Source organism: Leptonychotes weddellii, chromosome 1, assembly GCF_054177405.1.
Source record: "Leptonychotes weddellii isolate Sample4059 chromosome 1, ASM5417740v2, whole genome shotgun sequence".
In the NCBI taxonomy this organism is placed as follows: domain Eukaryota; kingdom Metazoa; phylum Chordata; class Mammalia; order Carnivora; family Phocidae; genus Leptonychotes; species Leptonychotes weddellii.
Window position 1 is genome coordinate 3,531,526 of NC_138369.1, and position 20,739 is coordinate 3,552,264.

At 61.2% G+C, this 20,739-nt stretch overlaps 1 protein-coding gene across 2 annotated transcripts; it reads right to left on the reverse strand.

Moving 5' to 3' along the window:
- Positions 1–63: 63 nt before the first annotated feature.
- Positions 64–4,962, reverse strand: DUS3L (dihydrouridine synthase 3 like). Of its 2 annotated transcripts, none has more exons than XM_006750065.3 (13): positions 4,766–4,962; positions 3,820–4,093; positions 3,056–3,568; positions 2,691–2,732; positions 2,417–2,569; positions 2,013–2,129; positions 1,748–1,813; positions 1,566–1,676; positions 1,220–1,316; positions 980–1,055; positions 508–696; positions 304–432; positions 64–217 (listed from the first exon to the last, which is right to left on the reverse strand). In XM_006750065.3, the coding sequence occupies exons 1-13, from the start codon at positions 4,861–4,863 to the stop codon at positions 145–147; spliced, it is 1,938 nt and encodes a 645-aa protein (XP_006750128.2). In that variant the 5' UTR covers positions 4,864–4,962; the 3' UTR covers positions 64–144. The 2 variants fall into 2 exon arrangements, with proteins under 2 accessions (XP_006750128.2, XP_081659623.1); XM_081803497.1 differs by having other exon boundaries at positions 4,710–4,834.
- Between the last annotated feature and the right edge of the window lie 15,777 nt (positions 4,963–20,739).

Genomic DNA, 20,739 nt, shown 5'->3' on the forward strand with positions numbered 1-20,739 from the left:
GGCGTCGAGACAAAGCTCCCCAGAGTGGGACGGGGAAGCCTCGGGGTCACAGAAAGGCCTGGGTTTTAAAAGAATAAAATTTATTGTCTTCTCGTGCAGCAGGAGGCCCCGCTGGGCCCTCAGACACCCCGTCCCCACCCGCGGCTACTTGTACGCGTTGGCCTTATGCTTCGGCAGAAAGACGAAATTGGGTGGCACGGGTCCCAGCAACATCTCACTGTGAAGAGGGCACAGGGTGGGGTCAGGCCTGCAGCCCACGGGCCCCTCGGCCTCCCACAACCCGGCGCCTCGGTCTCCTGGCACCTGATCCGGATCCAGTCGGCCGCCTTCTGGCTGGCCATGAGCGTCTCCAGGTAGTCGCGGCCCAGGTAGTAGGGCGGCCGCTCGTTGATCCTCTGTGGGAGCCGCTCCAGGAGGCCCACAGGCACGTACCTGCGGGCGGCGGGCACGGGGTGAGGCCGGGCCGTCCCCACACACGGCCCCCCACCCCTTGGCCCCAGCACCCACCTGCACAGGAAGGACAGCCACTCGAGGAGGAAGCGGCGGGTCTTCTCCACACCCTGCGTGTCCGAGCCCCAGTGCTCCAGGCCGTAACGTGTGAAGTCCTGTAGGATGGCCATGCGCTCGGACGACGAGATGTCCCAGTGCCGCTGCTCCTTGATCTCCGTGAACAGCCATGGTTTCAGCAGGGCACCGCTGTGGGGGGGGGGCGGGGGGCGGGAGGGGCTTGGTGGCTGGCGGCTGGAGCCCTGGTCCCTGCCTCCCCGCCGGGCTCAGCCAACCTTCAAAGCCCAAGAGGTCCAACCCTCAAGCGCACAGAGGCCCGCTCCCCGCCTCCTCCCCAGCAGCTGCGTCCTCCCTCTCTGCCCCTTGTCCTGGAAGAGCCACCTGCCGGGAACACCGAGCAGGGAGGGGGGCAGGGAGGTGGGTGTGGCTCCAGCCGGCTCTTTGCAGCCCCCCAAACACAGACCACACTTACCGGGCGATCATCACCCCCGCGACGCCAGTCTGCATGGCGCGGTTGGCATCCTTGTACGACAAGATGTCCCCGTTTCCTGAGGAACAGAGGCTGGGGGGTCTCAGGGAGCTGGGGGCAGGCGGTAGCTCGAGGGGAGGTCCCGCCAGCCCAGTGACGTCCCCGGGGGCAGGGCAGGGTCCCAGGGGGGGCGGGCGGCAGGCATGTGGCCTCTGGGAACGGGGCTGGCGGCAGGGGACCCACCGAACAGGGGCATGGGACTGGCTGCCGTCACACACTGCGCGATGTACTCCCAGTCAGCCAGCTTGGTGTAGCGCTGCTCCCGGGAGCGGCCATGGAGCTGAAGGAGAAGCCACGCGTGGGAAGGGAGAGACGGGCCGGGAGGCGGAGGACCAGACACAGAAAAAAAGACCCAGAGAGATCAAGAGGAACAGGCTGAGAGAGAGAGACAGAGAGACGAAGAGACAGACGGAGGCAGAGATGGACGGAGAGCCAGAGAGCAAGAGGAAGGAGCAGGAAGAGAGAGACCATTAGGAAGGGCTGCCAAGCGCTCCTGAGGCCCCCACGCCCTCCGTGCCCCGAGACCCACCGTGACCAGGGCTGCACCCCAGTCCCGCAGCTCGGGGAGCAAGCGGTGTGCCAGGTTCACACGCTCCTGGACGCCCGTGCGGATCTTCACCGTCAGTGGCACGTCCAGCACCTGCGGCGACGGCAGTGGTCAGCGGGACCCGGGGTCAGGCCGGGAGGAGGCGGGGGCGGCCGAGGGCGTACCTGGTTCATGCCGCGGACGATCTGCTGGAACTTGGCTGCGCGGTTCATGAGGGCACAGCCCCCGCCCTGGCAGAAACAGGGGGCTGGAGCAAGGGAGGGCGGGACACAAGCTGGGCCTGACAGCCTTCTCTGCCTTCGCCGTCCAAACGGGGAAACCAAGGCACAGTGGCCCCCATGGGTCCCCAGGGACTCAGGCGGGAGCAAGGCCAGGTCCCGGGCTCCCGCCCACCCACACCGTGGAGGTCCAGGGCCACGCGGCTGCTACCTTCTTGTACACAAGGTCGATGGGGCACCCGACGTTGATGTCCACGAAATCCACCTCGATGGTGCGGTTGAGCAGCTCGGCACACTTGGTCATGGTGTCAGGGAAGGCGCCCTCAAGCTGTGGCCGGAGGCCGAGCAGGGAGTGAGGGGCTGGTCCAGGCTGTCCCTGGCCACTATGGGGATGGAGCCGGTGGCCTTGTCTCCCCGAAGTGGCCCTGCGCCAAGGCCTCCGGCCCTCACAGGGGCATCGGGTCAGCCCTTGGGCCCATGGCTGAGGCAAGAGGGATCTGGGAATGACTGAGTCAGGCCTGGGGTCAGGCAGATCCGACCCCGAACCTGCCCCAAAGCTAGGCAGCCCAGAGCCCCTCCGCACTTCCCGCCTCCCTTCCTCGGGGCGGCACCAACCTGGACGCCGAAGATATCCTCGCACGGATGGCGTCTGAGCAGAGCCCACTCGGACGTCTGGCCCTGCAGCAGGTTGGTGCACACAGCCATCTCTCCGCATGTCACGTCAGCCCCGAAGCGTTTACAGATCCGCCGGAAGGGCAGGTTCCCGCACTGGGGGCAGCGGGGGACACGGGCACACGTGAGGGGCGGCAGGCAGGGACCCCGGCCGCCTCTCGCAGCCCCAGGACCCACGAGGCAGGGGCAGACACCGGGCAGCGCTGGGCCGACGTACCGTGGTGAGGGGCGCCAGGTACAGCTTGCCGCTGATGTCCAGCTGCAGGGAAATAAAACCCGGGGAAGCTGGCCGGGCCTCTGGGGCTCCCCTGCTTCCCCCCACCCCCCGCCAACCTCCAGGCCTCTGCACAAGTCAATGGATCCTGTGGGAGGACTGTTCTGTCCTCCGTGTTCTCCTCTGCTGCAAAGCTTCTGCCCAACCATCAAAACCGCAGGCCTGACGCCCCTTCTGCCCCTTCTCCCAAGAAGCCTTTCCCTCCCTCCCTCCGCCCCAGCCCTGACTCTCTGGGGCTGGGGCTGTGCGTTCGGCTCTTTCTGCCCCCACACTACCAGCGCCCTCAGCAGGAAGCCCCGTCCACAAACCTTCCTCTTCTCACAAGGCCGCAGCCTGACTATATCCTCGTCCGTCAGGGGCCCACAGGTCCGCACCGAGCCACTGGTGAGGGCTTCAGCGCCTGGCTCTGGGACGGCCTGCTGGGTGTCACCGCTGTCCTGCCCGGGGGCACCTTCGGCCCCCGAGACCTCAGAGACCGTGGCCTCAGGGGAGGGGCCCGGCACGTGGCCCTTGCTTAGCTGGCGGAGGGCCTGCTCGGCACGCTCGAAGCGGACCTTGCGCTTTCGCAGCTGCTGCTGCAGGGCCTTGTCCAGGCCGTTGCGGACCGGTGGGGCCTGGACCCGCTCTTCCTGTACCAGGTTCTGGCCTTCGGGTCCCAGATGGGCCCCGGCGAAGCGGCAGGTCACACCATAGGGGCACCTGCCAAAGGTCTCGAAAAGCACACAGCGGGGGCCCAGGTCCGACGGCTTGGTCTCCAGGTAGAGGCCCACATCATGCAGGAAGCGGCAGCGGTCGCCGAAGAAACACTTCGCAGCTGAATCCTGAATGGGAACCAAGAAGCCATGAGGGAGGATCCGGGGGAGGCTGGGCCAACCAGGCAGCCTGGGTGTGAGCCTCAACCCCCTCCCCTCCTGCTGCGTGTCCTGGGGAAAGTCAGGAACCCATCAAGCCTGAGTTTCTTCATCAGGAAGATGAGGACAATAACACGTCAGAACTTCCTGAGGATTGAACGGGGGAGCAGAGAGACTCAGACCGAAGGTCTCTAGGACTTTCAAGCAACAATTACACTCACCTGGACCAGGGAGGGGCAGAGCCTATTTTTGTCATAGTGGGTGGGTTTCATGTGGGGCCGGCCCTTGTTCTGGCCCCGGGCTCTCTTCTGAGCCTGCGGCTGCTCCCCAGGCTCGGCCACCTCCCCCGTCTGCCCATCTTCCAGTCGGATGCGCTTGGCCTCGGGTTCAGCCAGGTCATTGCTACCGGGATCGCCTGCCTTGATTTCCTGGCTGGGCTTCTCCTGCCCTTTGGCTTCCAGGAATTCGTGGAACTGCTCCTTAGTGGTGAGGTACCTGCCAGCAGAGAGGCAGTGGGGAAAGGGCTTGTGGAGGGGTCCTTTCTCCAGCTCGGATGCAGTGGACGCTGGGGAAAGGGACTGAGAACACCTGTCCCTGCTTAGGTGCCTCTACTGATGGGAACTGTATTACTTAGAACCAGCCAGCTGCCAGTCAGGGCGCACTTCAAGGCCACAGGCAGAGCCCAGATTTTGTCCCCGGGTCTCACTGCCCAGAGTATTGAGCCAGACTACAAACAGGCATAAACATCTCCGGCCACATTCGGCTAGAGAAAACTACATGTCCCCGCATGCCTTGCAATGGGGCCACAGTCGCCACATTCCCCAGCAAGCCCCACGGCCCTCGCTTCAGACACAAGTCCCTGCCCGTAGCTAAGGCTGGCTGCAGGTGCACAAGCGTTACTCCCGCCATACGCCCGGACTACAGTCCCCAGCATGCACTGCGGCCCCAGCCTCCAACCCTGCCCAGCCCTGCAAGGACCGTGGTGTCCTTCGCACACGTGACAACCCCCAACGTGCGCTGTCCGCTCCGACCCTGCGGGTGCAGGAACCGCCCAGACTGAAGAGCCTGCGAGCTTCCCGCCCGGGCCGCTGCCCCGTCACCCGGCATGCACCTCTTGTAGGCGCCGGGAAGGCCTCGTGAGGGCTTCTCCCTGCCCCGGCGACTCACTGAGGTTTAATGGGAGCCACCCCCCGTTCCGGAGCGCCGGCTCCTGAATCGCTGCCGCCACCGCTCTCTGCTGGGGCCTCCGCCGCTCCCTCCGCCATCGGCCCCCCTCACGCCGGCTTTGGAGTGCGGCGGGAAGGCCTTCCGGGTCGCGAGTGCGTCTTCCCGTCGTGCTGGGGAAATGCGCATGCCCGGGGCGTTCCAAGTGACGCCATTGTTCGCGAGTCGACGTAAGGGGGCGGAGCCTGAGTGGGGGTGGAGCCTCGGGTCGCACTTAGGGTAGTACCGCTGAGCTGAAGTGCTTGCTTAGTGGTTCTCCCGACGGGCCGTAGTCCACCCACAAGGGTATTCGAAAAACTTTAAAACTGGGGCTTTAAAAAAAACAAACTCCGCGGCTTTTATGCAGGACATTATCGACAGGTAATTAGTTGAGTGCCTGCGTGCCAGAGGCCGTCCTAGATGCCAGACATGCAGCAGCGACTACAACCGGCGAATCCCGACCCTTGAAAGCTCCCGGGGGAGCGGTCTGGTCTCCAGCGCTGGCCTCGGCTGCCCTCTGTAGGACAGTCTGGGGATAAAACGGTGGACTTGTGGCGTCCAGTCCTGGCGAGACTTCTTGCCCAGCTGTGCCTGCCCACCTCCGGGGACCGAGCTCACTCCTCCCTCCTAAGATGCCCGTCCCATTGCCCTCTGAGGTTCTACCAGGAGTCTACCCCCACCGTCCCCACAGGCACCCCAGGCCACTCCAGAGAGGCAGTTGGATAGATGGGGAAACTGAGGCCCACAGAGAGCTGTCGGAACATAGCCTCCCCTCTCTGGGCCTCCAAGGGCTCCCTGGCTCTGCCTTGCCATGGCCTGCGCTTTCTGTGAAGGCAATCAAGGAGGGCCTCCTGTAAGCGGGGGGAGGGAGAGAGAGGGGACTTTGGACTGGCCATTGACAACAATATTAATATTAATGACATAATATTAATATTAATGACGTAATATTAATTGGTAATTATAGTGGTGTAATATTAATCGTGTACCAGTGGCTACACAGTTATTGAGCGCTCATTTTGTCTAAGCCCTTTTCTTGCATTAACTCACTTATTCTACTCTCTGACTTTGTGCAGAGGGAACAGGCATTCATCCCAAATCCACCTGAATCCGTGGGTCCCAGAGATCCCTGGCCCAGGGACTGCCCCACCGTCCTGAGCCAGAAACCAGGGCATCAGCCTCCCCTCTGCCTCTCCCCCCACAGCCTGTGGGTTCCTGTGTCCTGCCCACTTGCCCTCCAGAGTCTCTCTCTAGTCCATCCCCTCTCCCATCACGCTCCTCCCCCTCCCCCCCCCCACCACACACACACTTCTGGGCCTCAATCTTCCAACCTGCCCCCAAAACCCAGCCTCCCAGGCACGAATCTGAGCATGGCTTTCCCCTGCTCCCAATCCTTCCGTGTCTCCCTACTGCCCCAGCCCTGTATCACGGCCCCCAAGTTCCTACAGGACCCATCCCCTGCTGCCTTCCCCAGTTTCATTCCTCATTATCCCCTCACTCCCTAAACTCAAGCACCAGGTTCATTCCAGACCTCCCATGAGCCAGTTGTACCTCTCAGCCTTTGCATGTGCTGTTTCCTCTTGCAAGAAGTCTATTCCCTGCTCCCAATCACCTTGTTCATTCCACTTACCCTCTAGTTCTCTCCTCTTCCCCCTCCTCCTCCTTCTCCCCCTCCTCTTCCTTCTCCCCCTCCTCTTCCTCCTCCCCCCCTCCTCTTCCTCCTCTCCCCCTTCTCTTCCTCCTCCAGAAGCCTAACTGCCCCCTGCTGGGGATACTGCCCCCTTCAGGCTCTGCAGCCATTTGAGCATCTCCCCTGGGATCGTGACCCTCATCATCCTGGTGCTACCTGGCCACATGCCATCTTCCCCACTGTACTATGAGCTCAGAGAAGGTGGGAGTTGGGTCCACCTCAGTCACTGTGTGTCCCCAGCACCCAGCACCAGGCCCTGCTCACCGGAGGTGCCCAATGAACACTTGCTGAGTGAGTGCATCTTATCATAGCTGGGAGACTGAGGCACAGAAGGGCCAGGACCTGCTCTGGGGGTCCTGCCTTCACTGAGGCTGTGGCAGGGGGATGAGAACTTCCCAGGTGTCACCCTGGAGAATGTGGGGACATTCAGGAAGATGCCCCCCTCCCCACCCTGAACCAGGCCTGAGTCATCCTCTGAATGCCCTATCTTGACATTTGGATTTGGAGAAGCAGAAAGGAGGTAGGTGGCACAGGGGACCGATGGGGACACCGAGGCACTCAGATGGGGGGAGGCAGGGCCTAGGGAAGGTGCTGCGTTGTGTACTCTCTCTCTCTCTCCCTCTGTCTGTCTGTCTTGGTCTCCGCCTCCCTCTCTCCCTCTGCTTCTCTCTCTCTCTCGGAGTCCCTCTTTTCTGTCTCCCTGCTCCCTCCCTGTGTCTCTGTCTCTCCCCTGCCCTCTCTCTGTCCCTCTTAGCCAGGCCACATGGGGTGGCAGCAGCAGGGCCCGTGCGGCCTGGGCTCAGTGCCCGTTTCTGCTGGGGCCACCCCGGATTTGTGGCTGTGCCTCCTTTATCTGGGGCTGCAGCTGCCCCTTATCTTCTGGCTTCAGGACATGAGACAGGGATTAGGGCAGCCCAGGCCAAGGACGCAAGACAGCAGGGTTGGGCGGACGGGTGGCAAGGGCCAGGGTGCTGGGGGGGGGTGCCGCAGGGCACCCGCAAGCCTTGGCAGCCGGGACTGCTGCGTGCACGCGTGCGTGCGTGTTGCAGGGGGACAGTTTGTACACGTGTATGGCTTTTGCATGTGTGATGGTGTGTCCGCATGTGCAGCTGTGACTGGGGAGTGTGTGTGACTTGGGGGGCTCTGTGTATATGATTGTGTTTCTGAGTGTGTGTTTATGTGTGTGTGTGACGGTGTACACATCTGTGGCTTTTGCGTGTGTGTGGCTGTGCTTCCGTGAGCCCCCGCCCCCCCCCACAGGTGCTGCACAACCCCCAGCCCAGCCCCCACCCGGCTGCCTGCCCTGCGGCCCCGGCTCCCTTGGGCTGGCCTGATGGCTTTCCCGCCTTGCTGACCCGGGGCCCCCAGGGACAGGGCCCCTGACCTGTGGCCCGTGGCTGCAAATGGCCCTGTGGGGATGGCCGTCAGCCCTGCTTTTCCCATCCTCCCTCGCCTCGACCCGGCCACCTCCTTCCTGCCGCCCACGGGCCTCAAGGGCCCCATCCTGGCCGAGGCCACCAGCTCCTCCTGGCCCCTTCGCTCTGACCCTGGGCTGTGTCCCCTGTCGGGGCTGAGGCTTCTCTCCACTCCAGCATTGTCCAGCTTGGGGCCAGGATGACTGTCAAATTAAGAACCCTGAAGCCTAGTTTAGAGGAGCCTCTTGGCCGGCAGTTGGCAGCTCTGAGCTGTCCCAGTGACCCCTGGCAAGCCCATTCCCTTCTCCACGGGAGAACGACACTACCAGTCCCTGAGGATCTGCACTGGGCACAGAACGACTGTGGGAGCAATTTCACCGATGAGCCAACTGAGGCCCAGCCATCTCCGTGACCAGCTCATCGTGGGGTGGAGCAATGCCGAGTGTATGGAGATGCTCCAGCTGGGGGTGGCGGGAGAGACAGAAGACACAGAGGGCTCCGGGCCACCTCCACCCCTGCAGCGCTGGTTCCTGGGGGTCCTGAGGTACAGCCCGGGGCCTGCAAGGCCTGGACCAGCTCCTGGTGCTAAGATGGAAACTTCTCCACCAGCCAAGTCCATGTCTTGGCCAGCAGCCGCTGGCCTCCCAGAACCTCTGCCTGGGCCTCCACTAGTGAACAGAGCACTCCCCTTGGGAGCAGGGACTGCGCAGCAAGGGCAGGGGGGCCAGCCTCGGGGGTCAGGGGTGGAGGAGTGGCCAGGGCAGTGGTTGAATGTTCTGGAATTATCCAGCCCGGGGTGTGAGCCTCTTCCCTACTCTGTGACCTTGGGCCAGCGTCTTGACCTCTCTGATCCCCAGGTTTCCCACCTGCCACGTGAGCACAGAGCAATGTGGGGGCAGGGGCATTGCCTGGAGCTACCTGGGGGGGGGGCACCCGAGGAGGTAGTGAGTGAGTGGAACTAACTCCCAGGCAAACAACATAGAGGGCTGGTAGGTGACAGGGCCTGGGCTCTGGGTGCACCTGCACTGTCCCAACCCTGCCTTGGCCTTGACCCTAGGGCCGGCAGGCTCAAATCAGCTACAGGGGCCACGTGCCCATAGACACCCCCTACTCCACACTGAGCCTCGGTTTCTCTGTGCATATTTGCACACTGGGGAGACCACAGCCCATGCAACCCACGGGCTGCTCTAGAAGCAGGGGAGGTTCAAGGCACTGTTCCACCCACCCCCGCCCCACAGCAGCCACAGTCTGGGAGAAGGAAGGTTTAAAAATAAAGCATTGTAAATACCCGTGTTTCCTGCAAACAGAACCAGCCCCTGAATCCCCGTGGCCTCCCGGGCAGCCAGGCCCAGACAGCTCCTTTGAGGGGGGCGGGGGCCAGAGGGAGGGCGTGTCTGTGTGCGCCCCAGTTCCCAGCTGCTGTGTGAGTCAGCCAGTGCGACATGGTGTCTGTCACTGCCTGTCCAGGGGGTGACAAAGTGTGTGGGCTGGTGACAGAGAGCGTCCAGAGGTGCTGGGTTGCGGGAGGTGACACACTGGTGCGTGAAGGTGTTGGACGGAGTGAATGTGTGTCTCCTGTGACCACGTGCGGCTGGCCCCGAGCAGAACAGGGTTTCTGGGGGCCTGCGGGTGATGGGGTCCCCAACAGCGGTGGAAGGTGGGCGCGTGGCCTGGCGTACCCCCTCCTACCTCCTGTCTCGCCCCACCGCAGCCTCACCCTGGCGCCCCTGCCCACCCCAGAGGAAGAACCGAGTCTTTCAAGTTGCTGTTGCCAGGGCAACCACTTTACGAGCGTCCACATGGTGGGCACATGTGTGTGTCCTGCGCCCCATGTGTCTGCACGCCCCCACCCCCATGGCCCCAGCCACGGTGGGGAGGGGGATGCCGGCAGCGTGGGGTGAGCAGGAGGTGGCCAAGGGGCGGCTGGTGACAGCTTAATGGTGGCTGGGTGCGGGGGGGTGGGCTCCCGGCTGGGCCGCATGTGTGCAGAGGGGCTATGCCTCCCAGACTAGCCTCACACGTGTGTGCGCTTGTGTGCACGCACGACGGTGTCTCCGAGTCTCCCGCGCTTGTGTGGCTGTGGGGAGCGTACTGCATCCTCGGGGGGGTGTGCATGTCGCGGGTTACTGTGTGCAACGTACGCGTGAGGGCTGTGTGTGTGCACACCGCAGGAGCGTGTGTTGTCTCCATGTGGCCGTGTGTACCAGCAGTGGGTGGGGGGTGGGTCACACGGAGTGCCCGTGTGTGAATTAACGTGTGTCGTGTGTATCGGCGCCAGGTAGCCTGGGCGTGTGTAACGATCCGCCGAGCGTGCGTGAATGTGCACAAGCAACCACGGGGCGACTTGGAGGGCCGGTGGGCTACTGTGTGTGCATGTCCTGTGCGTCTGTGTCTCTACTGGATACTGTGTGTGTGTGTGTGTGTTATGGGTAGTGTGAGCTCTGTGTCCATGTGCACACATGCGTCCGGCTGGAAGCGAAGGAAGGACACCTGCGTGTGTGTGTCCCTGCATGCCCTTGGGCAAGGACGCGGGTGGTCGTGGCCGCTCCGTGTTAGGGATGGTGCTGTTCTCGTAAAGGGTGTCCCAGTGTGTGTGAGAACAAGGATGGCACTGGGTGTGACCCTGCCTGGATCAAAGACTTGGGGGTCTGTGTGCGAATGGCCAGGGTGAGCGTGTCACCGGGAGGGAGCACAGGGTGACACCAATAATGGCAGACACTCGGGCATCGCTCACCACGAGCCAGGGACGGTTACTCCTATTTACTTAATCTCTACGACAACCCTATTAGAATCGACTCATAATACCCCGTGTTACAGATGGGGAAACTGAGGCACATTCAAGAAGTATCGGCCCAAGGCTGCGCAGAGCAGACACCTGTCCAGGACCAGGCAGCTCCCACGCCGCCACTTCTCTGATACCTGCTCGTTGTTATGCCCCCACCCTACCCGCAAGCTCACATCCTGGCGGACTCCTTCCTGCTGTCCTTCCTCCGTGCTCCCGACGTCCCCCACCCGCATGCGCCCGAGCACAGGGGGTGAGACGACCTGAGTGTCTCCTGTCACCGCGCACACTGCATAGCAGTGCAAGTTGTACAGGCCGTTGGGGGGGAGGGGGTGTGTTGAGGGCCCGGAGGGGGCGCGGGGAGAGGCGGTGGTCCTAGGAAGGTCTAATACCCATACGAATCCCAGGGCTGCTGGGATCGGAGGAATGCAGGCGGCCTGGGCCAGAGTGAGGAGGCCGCAAGAAATCAGGCGGCAGCAGAGAGAAACCAGAGCACCCGGCCCCAGGAACGCAGGCGGCGGCCGGGACCGCGCGGGAAAAAGCCCGATGCGGGGGCCGAGGGCTGGCAGGTAAGGAGGGTGTTTTTCGGTAACTAGGCCGCGGTAGGGCGGGGCCACGGCAGTTCCGCCCCGCCCACTCCACCCAGCCCGGAGTCGGCTGGGGCCGCCAGGGGGCGCTTTAGGAACGCGGAGCCGTCGGGGAGGGGGCGCGGTGGGTTTGGGCGCGCAGGCAGGAGAGGCAACGCGCGCAGGCGGGAGAGGCAACGCGGGAGAGGCAACGCGGGGTCTTGGTACCCAGAGAGCGCCGCGGAGAGCCAGGGGTGGGAATGGGATCCCTCGCAGGGCTCTGAGGCCAGACTGGGGAGAACTGCCACTTGATGAGGGGCTCTGTGGGCAGCGGGGATCATCAGTCTCAGGGTATCACTTACTGTCTTAGGAGAAAACATTGGGTCTCAGTTCTCTAGAATGGCTTTGTCACGGGGGGCTTCTTTAGCTTTGTGGAAAGAGGACCTGGGGCAGGACTAGGAGGACCCCGCAATCTTCAGTGGGGTAGGAGGAGACTGTGGCCGCTGTGACCGCCGTCTGGGGTCGTGCTGTAACTCTTAATTCCCCGGAGGGGAATCTGGGGGAGGGGCTTCCTGGGGCCCCAGACTTTTGGAAGATGCGCCGTTCGGGTCTCTGGAGTAGGGGTGGGAAACAGCTAATTAGGGAGGCGCTGTGCTGGGGTTCCCTTGAGGGGCTTCCTTGGTGAGGGTACTTCTTGGGCTCCTGCCTTCCGGAAGGGGACCAGGCAGGACCCAGGAGTCTGGCAGCAAAACCAGATCCTCAATAGAGCGTGGGGCGCTGAAGGCCGCGGATACTGGCGTCGGGGGCGCTGTGCCTCTTAACCCAGAAGGGGGCCCTTGGGGAGGGGGCGTCTTGGGGCCCCGGCTTTCCTAAAGGGGCCCGGGGAGATGACCTTTTAGAGGGGGAGCTGTGGCCCCTGCACCCTAGTCACCTGCGCTCCTCCCGCCCCCCTCTCCTTGGGCGGGGGCGGCTCCCGTCCCGGGAAACCCGAGCCACCGCCCCTGGCCCCGCCCCCGGCCCCGCCCCCCGCCCGGAGCCGGCCAAGCCGTCCGCGGCGGGAGCGGCGGAGGCGGCGGGAGAGCGCGCCGTGGAGCCGCTCCGAAAGCCCGGGCCCCTCGCGCCGCAGCCCCGGAGCCCAGCGCCGCGCGCCCAGGCCGCCCGCGCCGTCCGTGCGCCCCCGCGCTCCGCGCCCTCCGAGCCGCCGCCCGTCCAGGGCACCCCCAGCCCCAGCCCCAGCCCGGCCGGGATGGCCGCAGCCCGCGGCTGATCGAGCCCGGGGGGGCCCCATGGGCCGGCCCGCGCCGCGTCCCCCCCGCGGCCGCCCCCTCCGGCCCGGGCCCCCCCGGGCGCCGCGGGCCCAGGCGGCCGGGATGGCGGTCGCGGCGGCAGGGGCAGGGGCTGGGGCCGGCGCGGGCGGCAGGCGCGGCCACCACTGACGGGTAGTCGGGCACCCCGAGCAGGTAAGCAAGGGCAGGCGGGGGACCCGCAGGGGACCGGCGCTGGGGGAGGACCGGCCCCGTGGACGGAGGTTTGGGGGCTTACGGGGGCTCCGGATAGACCCGTAGCTTCCCTCCTCTAGCCAAGAACCGGCATGTGTACGAAGGTGGGGTCTAGGGGGCGACAGGTCCGCGCACGGCAGGAGGGGAGAGGTGGGCAGGGCGATCTTCCGCGCCTCTCCAAGCCAGGATCTGGCCCGGGTCCTTGTCTGACGGGACGGGCGCGCCTCTGCCTCCTTGGACCCCCAAGTGTGCGTCTGAACAGGGGTGGAAGCGGGGGCAGCCGGAATCCCCTCCCCAGCCTCTAGGAGGGCGAGACCCAGACACCCGCGCTGCCTTGTGGTGTACAAGGGGCTGTGGGGGGCATTCGGATCCGCGGACCCCAGCCGTGGAGCTGCCGTCGCGGCCCAGCTGCGCGCAGAAGTAAACATCTGTCAGTGGCGCGTTCCAGCCGCCGCCGCCTCCGGGGACACGGTGTCCTCCGGTAAGGGCCCGGCTCTCTCGGCTCCGGGAGCCGCCTGTTCAGCCACAAGAGGGCGCGAAACCCTTTTTGGGGGGAGGGTAGTCCCTTAAGGGCAAAGAGTAGATTTGAAGGAGAGGGGGCTGTGCCTCCTTGCTTTTTTAAAAAAGGCATCTCTTGCTCAGTCTCAGAATTCTCCCAGAAGGTGGAGTGTGTGGGTTAGGAGTCATTAGGCAGAGGTGGATGCAGACAGTGGGCAGATTTGGGGTGGGACTGGAGAGAGAAATGGTCCCTCCCAGGGGTTGGTGGTACCACCATCCCTTCCCCCAAGAAGCAACAGTATATATTGTGGTGTCACTGGCTGGGCTCTGGGCCTGTGGTTACCTGCAAGTCTGGGACCCCAGCCCAGATCTGGGGAGCAGGGCCAGGGTCCTGGGAGGGGGGTTGCTGGAGGCCAGACCCCTGACTTTCCTCACTCCTGCCTGCCTGCCCTGCCCTCTCTCTGCTCAATCCTTCTCTGTGTGTTCCATGACACTCTTTGTCTGTCTTCAAGTGCCGCAGGCTGAGGAAGCCCCAATGGGGCGTGACTGGTCTAGGCGGATGTCAGTGGAGGGAAGACTCCCAGCTTTGCCAGTGTCCCCCCCACCGCCAGCCCCTTGCCTTGGGGCCCTTTGGACACCCCTCCTCATTCCCTTCATCCTAGGACTCCTGAGGTTCAGAGTTCCAAAGCCACCCCTGGGCCTTATAGACCACTCCTAGTGGCAAGTGTTCTAGGGGTACAGGGAAGAAAACAAAACGTCCCCCCTAGTGGCAGGGCACAGTGACTGAAATTCCACCATCAGGGCTTGTCCCTCAGTTTCAGACCTCAGTTTTCGGGAAACAAGCAGAGAATGTAGCTTTCAAGAATCTGGGGCAGGAGAAGGAATGAGTTTGCAGCCAGGCACAAGGATACAATCAAGAGATTGTTCCCACAAATGTTTGCTGGATGGTGATGGTGTGGTTGACTGTTGGTGTCTGGGCTCATGGGCCTTGTCCTCCAGGGAAGATAGACTTAGACCCAGGGTGGAGCCCAGAGTGAGGAGCAAAGTGTCTACCTCTGGGTAAGACGATCGAAGGAGACTTCCTGGAGGAGGGGCATTGGGGCTGGGGCTGTGAAGGATAAATAGGAGTTTTCTAAGTGGAAAAAGAAAGGGCATTCCAGGTAGCCGGAACTGCACATTCAAAGATCTGGAGGCAGGTAATAACACGACTGGTTTTGGAAAATCCAGAGTGTCTGGGTGAGTGTGGGGGGGAGAGACCGTTCTGAGAGGTTGGCAGAGGGAAAACTGGGCTGGGGCATTCAGGGCCGGATTCCTGGTGGTTAGGGCTGGAAACACAGAGCAGAGAGGAATGGGTCTTTAATGTGTCTGGCATCACTGGGCCCAGCCTTCTTTGCTGAGACTGTAGATTCCTCTGCAAATGCATCTTTCCTGGTCCCCAAGATAGGACAGAGGGGTCTGGGCCTCTGGGGGAAGGCCCACATGGGGAGATGGAGGGCCAGATGGGGTCTACCTCTGCTTAGTAAGCATGAAGTAAGCATGGGGCGGGCCCAGCAGGAGGCTGGTTCTCCCCAGTCTGCAGCTGAGAAAACTGAGACTGGGTGAGCCGGAGGGATCTTTCCTTCATGCCCCTTATATTTCCTAAGCATCAGGCTACTACATGCCAAGCTCTGTGCTAGGATGAAGCACAGGATAAGATGGGCCTGGTGCCTGATACACCTGGGGGTGGGTGAGGGAGTGGAGGAGAGGCTCCCAAGCCAGCCAGTCAGATCTTTGCATGTGTAGTTCTTCCTACCTGGAATGCCCTTTCTGTTCTCACTTATAAAACTCCTACTCATCAGCCCCAACCCCAATGCCCCTCCTCCAGGAAGTCTCCTCCGACCCTTCTTCCCTGAGGTAGACCCTTTGTTCCCCACTCAGGGCCCCACCCTGGGTCCAAGTCTGTCTTCCTTGGAGGACAAGGCCCAGGAGCCCAGTGTGGGGCCACACCATTTACTGTCCAACAAATATTTGTGGGAGGTTATTTTCAGGAGAGGTTACTTTCAGGGGAGGTAACAGCTACAAAGGAAGCCTGAGGGGAGAATGGGGCACTTCAGCAAAGGTATTCAGGAGCAAAAAAAATCTTCCCTTCAAATCCGAGTGAAACCAGGCTTCAGGCTGGTCCTGGAAGAAATCAGACAGGGGGCTCCTGTTTGCAGCAGGGCGGGGTCTAACTTCCCAGTTGGGGAAACCGAGACCCAGAGAGAGCGTGCCTAAAAAGCCCAGTGCACTGGGGACCTGAGGCAGAATTTGAACTTGGGGAGGTAGAAGAGATGACTCAGGTGCCCTGGTCCCCAGGAAACCAATGGTAGGGTTTGAGTCACACCCGAGGTCTGTGCTTCTGCTCCCCCTTCTGTCCCATGGCCAGCCTTGCGTGGTGTCCTCCTGGCTGCTCCCAGAGGATCCAGGTCCCTTGTGCCACCCGCTGGGTCCCACACCAGCTGCTCAGCCATGCCAGGCTTAATTAGGCTGATCCTGTTATCCCACCCCAGGGAGCCCCCTCCTGCCCGCCCCAGACGCCTGCAAGGCCAGCCCCAGGCCAGCCTGGCTAGGCAGACCAGCCTGCTAAGGTCAAGGTGAGAATTTTACAGGCCAGCCGCAGAGGGCTGGGCCAGAAATGGTGGGTCTGAAAAGCTGGCGGCCCTGCCCCCCACGCTCCCCAGTCCAGCCTCCCCAAGAACACGCCCTCCCAGCATCAGGTTCAGAGAGAGAGCTCCAGGCACTGGCGGGGGCAGGGAGGGGGGGCTGGGGTGGCGAGGGGATGGAGAGCTGACCCTGCAGGTCATGTGGCCCAATCTCTCCCCTACCTCATCTCCCCACACTGACCCCCAACTCTGTTTGCTCCTGCAGCTCCCTCCACCTAGAACCCTCTCTCCAAATCTTCACTAGGTCTCAACTCAAATGCTGCCTCCTCTAAGAAGCCCCCCTGGCCGCTCACCCTAAAAGGCTCCTCTGGTCACTATGAATTCACCTTGTTTTATTTTGTTGTCCTACTGCCAACATCTAAATTACCTTATTTATTTCTTCTTTCTTATCCATCTCCCTGATTGGACAGGGAGCTTGGCAAGGGTGGGGCCCAGGTTGGCCATGGTCATCTTGAGTTCCCTGCCTGGCCCAGCACACAGTAAGCACTCAATAAGTGTTGATCTGATGTGTTGGGGGCGGAGCTCAGCCTGGCACACTGGGCTTGCTACCATGTGGGCACTTTATTTACTTGCTGGTTCTGCTCTGCTGCATCTCTTTGAGAAAACCTCATTTCTGTGGATGTCAGCCCCCCTTTCTCCCAAACGGCAGGACCTATCCTGCCCTTCCGCTGCTCCCCTACCCTCAGCATGACCCTGGCCACTCTGGACCCAGGGACTGTGGAGGCATTTGAGAGGACAAGTTTGGAGTCAGACCCAGGTGCAACCTCAGCCCGGCCACTTCTTTTCTTTTCTTTTTTTTTTTTCTTTTCCTTCCCTTTTCCTTTCTTTCTTTCTTTTTTTTTTTTAAGATTTTATTTATTTATATTTAGAGAGAGAGAGAGAGAGAGCACGTACACGGGAACAAGTGGGGGGGAGGGGCAGAAGGAGAGGGAGAGAGAATCTCAAGCAGACTCCCCGCTGAGTGCAGAGCCTGAGGCAGGGCTCAATCCCACGGCCGAGATCATGACCTGAGCTGAAATCAAGAGTCGGACGCTGAACCGACTGTGTGGGGAATAACGACATCTTTTCCAGGGACCGTGGGGACCGTTAAACATGTGGAAAGCACTTAGCACAGTGCTTCACACTAAATAAACGTAATAGCCAACATGGTGGGGGTGTTAATGTTATTACTGTTGTTGTTAGAGAGGCCATATGGTACAGTGATTAAGAACGTGGAGGGGGTACTGGGGCTGGGGCTTTGAGGGATGAGTAGGAGTTCACCTATCTGTGTTCGAACCCCAGCTTGGCCACTTACACTCTGTTTGATCTTGAGCAAATAACTTCACCTCTTTGGACCTCAGTTTTTCCACCCACAAAATGGAGATAAAATAGGCCATACCTTGCTATGAGTTACTATGTGTAAAGTGCTTAGAACAGCACTAGTACAGTTGTGCATCAGTGCTAGTGTTAGCTATTATTATTATTTTTGCTACTGTTATTATCACGGGGCAGCCAGCACAGTCCTCCCCAAGAGCCACTCTGTCTATACACCCCTCGGCTTCACTCTGGCGAAGACAGACACAGAGCCCCTTCAGACAAGCTCAGAAGCTCAGACTTGATCCTCAGAGTAGCAGGGAGCAGGCGATGGTTCTAGCAACTGGGCAACAGAGAGCTTCTGCGTGGGGAGAAGAAGAGGAAAGGCTGGGCCCCCACCTCTGGCTAGGCCTGGAAGGTTGGCTGGGGGGTGTTTGTGACTGCAGCCCCCTCCCCATGAGGCCCCTGCAGACGCGGCATCAGAACCGGCTGCGCTAGCCAGATGTTCCTGGTTTACCCCCAGATGTGTGTCGCCGGCTCACGGCTGCCCTGGACTCCCCATCTCCACCATGGGGCGGGGCTGGGCCTTGGGGCCTCCCAGGGAGGGGGCACATTTTTGTGGGCTGTGGAATTTGTTTCTTGTTTTGCAGGACCATTGAGTCTTGCCTCGATGGAGGCCAAGTCCTGCCCCTCCTGCGACCTCAGTTTCCCCATCACTGGGACTTCCAGGGGCCATCTAGGGGGAAGGAGAGGAGCAGGGAGCCCCGCGGCTGTCAGCATGGATGGCGGAGGTGGGCCGGCACGTGTGTCTGAGGCCCGGCCCCTGCTGCCACCGGCCAGGCCCTCAGGACTTCACCGAATGAATGAGCTGGCCCCCCAAACGCGGGCAGGGGTGTCCCAGGCAGCTCACTGTGCAGATGGGGAAACTGAGGCTCAGAGAGGGGAAGGAGCTTGCCCCGTGTCATCCAGCAAGGAAGAGGCAGAGCCGGGATCCAAAGGCAGCCATCTAGAACCCCGGCGCTGCGGGGTTCAGACATGAGCCCTTCTTCACACGCTCACACCCACATGGGCGCGCGCGACCCCCACAGCTGCCCTCACTGCTTCTCGGCCTGGCTCGCTCTGCCTTTGGGCAGTGCCGACAGCCCCACGAGCCGCCCGTCCCGCTCCTCCAAGTCGTCCCTCGTGTTCCCACGGGGCTGGGTGGCACCCTTCAGGGAGATCCCCTGTAGGAAGGCCACGGAGGTGTCCAGGAGTGAGGTGGAGAAGGAGAAGGGTGTACGTGAAGGGAGGCACCACATGGGCAAAAGTATGGAGACCAAGGAGCTGCAGCAAGCTCATACCCCCTTTTTTTTTTGTTTTTAAAGATTTTATTTATTTGAAGCATAGAGAGAGCGAGCACAAGCAGGGGGAGCTGCAGCAGAGGGAGAGAGAGAAGCAGGCTTCCCGCTGAGCAGGGAGCCCGACGTGGGGCTCGATCCCAGGACCCTGGGATCATGACCTGAGCCGAAGGCAGACGCTTAACCGACTGAGCCACTGAGGCACCCAAGCTCATACCTTTGTGAACAGAATTCTAGAAGCCTGTCCGTGCCTTGAAAGGACCCAGCCCAGGCTAGCTCTCCAAAATCCCACAGTCCAGAGAAGACAGATTTGGATCCAGATATTATGCCAACAGGGCTGGGTAAGAGGGAGGGACCCGCAGCTGAGAATCCAAGATAGGAAGCTGGAATGGCTTCCTGGAGGAGGGCCTATAGGAGTAGGGCTCTGAAGGATGAGTAGGAGTTTACCAGATGGGGGCAAGCCCCAATTCAAGGCCTCCCTCAGACTAGAGAGATGAGTGGATGGAGGGAAGTGCCCCCTCCCATCCTTCTTCTCCCTGGGAATGAGCACAAAACCGGTGCCTCCCTGAGGCCAGGAGCTCTATGGGAAGGAGGCTGTTGACCTCAAGAACAGGTATGCCTGGCCTCTGTCTCCTGGGAGGCTCCATGGAAAGGTGGAGCCTCAGGGTGTTGCCTGGGCACCAGGATAATGAGCAGAGTTTCTTGGCGCTACCAAGGAAGCTTTCAGAAAGACCCACATGCACACACCCTCACCCTGTGTGTTCCTTGGAAGATTGGAAGGGCTTGCCTGGCTGTGTGACTCTGGGTTACTCATCACCCCTCTCTGGGCTTCATCCCAGCCCTGGGCACTCTGTGGCCTCCAGCTAGAAGTGAGGTTCTCCTTGATCCCACTTCCTGCAGTTCAGACTGTCATGGCCCCCAAGAAAGGAGGGGTCTTCCTTTCCCGGGCAGTGAGGACTCTCCAGGGTCTGGATGTTTTCTGAGAGTTGAGAGGAGACCACTGGCTAAGGCCCTGTCTGGGCAGCACGGGAAACCCCAGAGATGCATGCAGAAGGGGACTGGGCCACGCACCAGTGTGTCCCCGTGTGTGTGAATGTGTGGCCAGGATGTGAGAATGACAGAGGCAAGCAGGTGGCAGGCCCGGCTCGGCCCCAGGCCAAGCGCATGAACGAAGCAGGACACGCGGAGCCTGCAGGTGTGTGTCCCTGAGTGTGCACAGGTCCGAGTGCTCAGGGGAGGGCTTGGGAGCGGCATGCCTGTTCTCTAGGCCAGCGTGCCAGAGCCAGTGCGTGTTTTCCGTGAGTGTGAAAACGCTTGTGTGGGAACTCCCAAGTGTGCAAGAGGCTAAGAACACCTGAGTGGCTGGGAGTGTGAGAGCTCCAAAGTGGGAAGGCAGGTGGTCTATGCTGTGAGAGTGCACAAGTGTGAAAACATGCTAGTGTGTGGCAGGGGTGTGTTCAAATATGATAACCTATGAGTGTGGTCCATGTGTGAGCCCAGGTGTGAGCATGTGTGAGCATGCATTACACTAGCAGGTGAACAAGGCTGTCAAACGTGAGTGTGAGGGTAAACACACCTAAGTGTGAAGGTTCAAGCCTGCGAGTGCAGGACACTAGGATGAGTGTGGTAGTGATCAGGTGTGTATTGTGAGAATAGTTGAGTGTGTGATTGTGTTCAAATATGTGAGCGTAATCAGGTTGGAAGTTATGAGTGTGAACACACTCAAGATAGTTGATTGTATTTATGTCTTTCAGTGTAATCATGCTTGAGGGTGTGAATTGTGAAAACTGCTGGGAGTGTGATACTGTTGGGGGTCCGTGTGTGCCAATGACCTCGTGCGTAAGTGTGCTCCTATATGGATGGAAGTGTGAGAACACCCATCCATTTAGGTGTTTCCAACATGTGTGAAAATGCCCACGGGCGTGGGAAAACCCCTGAGTGTGCGAGCCCCGTCGAGCTGAAGTTGGTGAGTATGAAAACAGGGAGTGTAAGTGGGACAGTGTTAGAGTGTGCAAGCGACAGCGTGTCCCAGGGTGTGGGTCAGGACTGTCTGGGTGTGCAGGGGAGTGAGAGCACCCAAGTGTGTGACCGAGGACAAGAAGGCCGAGTGCGAGTGACTGTGCGCCCCCACGTGTGCTGTGCGTCCGCCTCCCCAGGACCGGGGGCCTCCGGGACCCAGA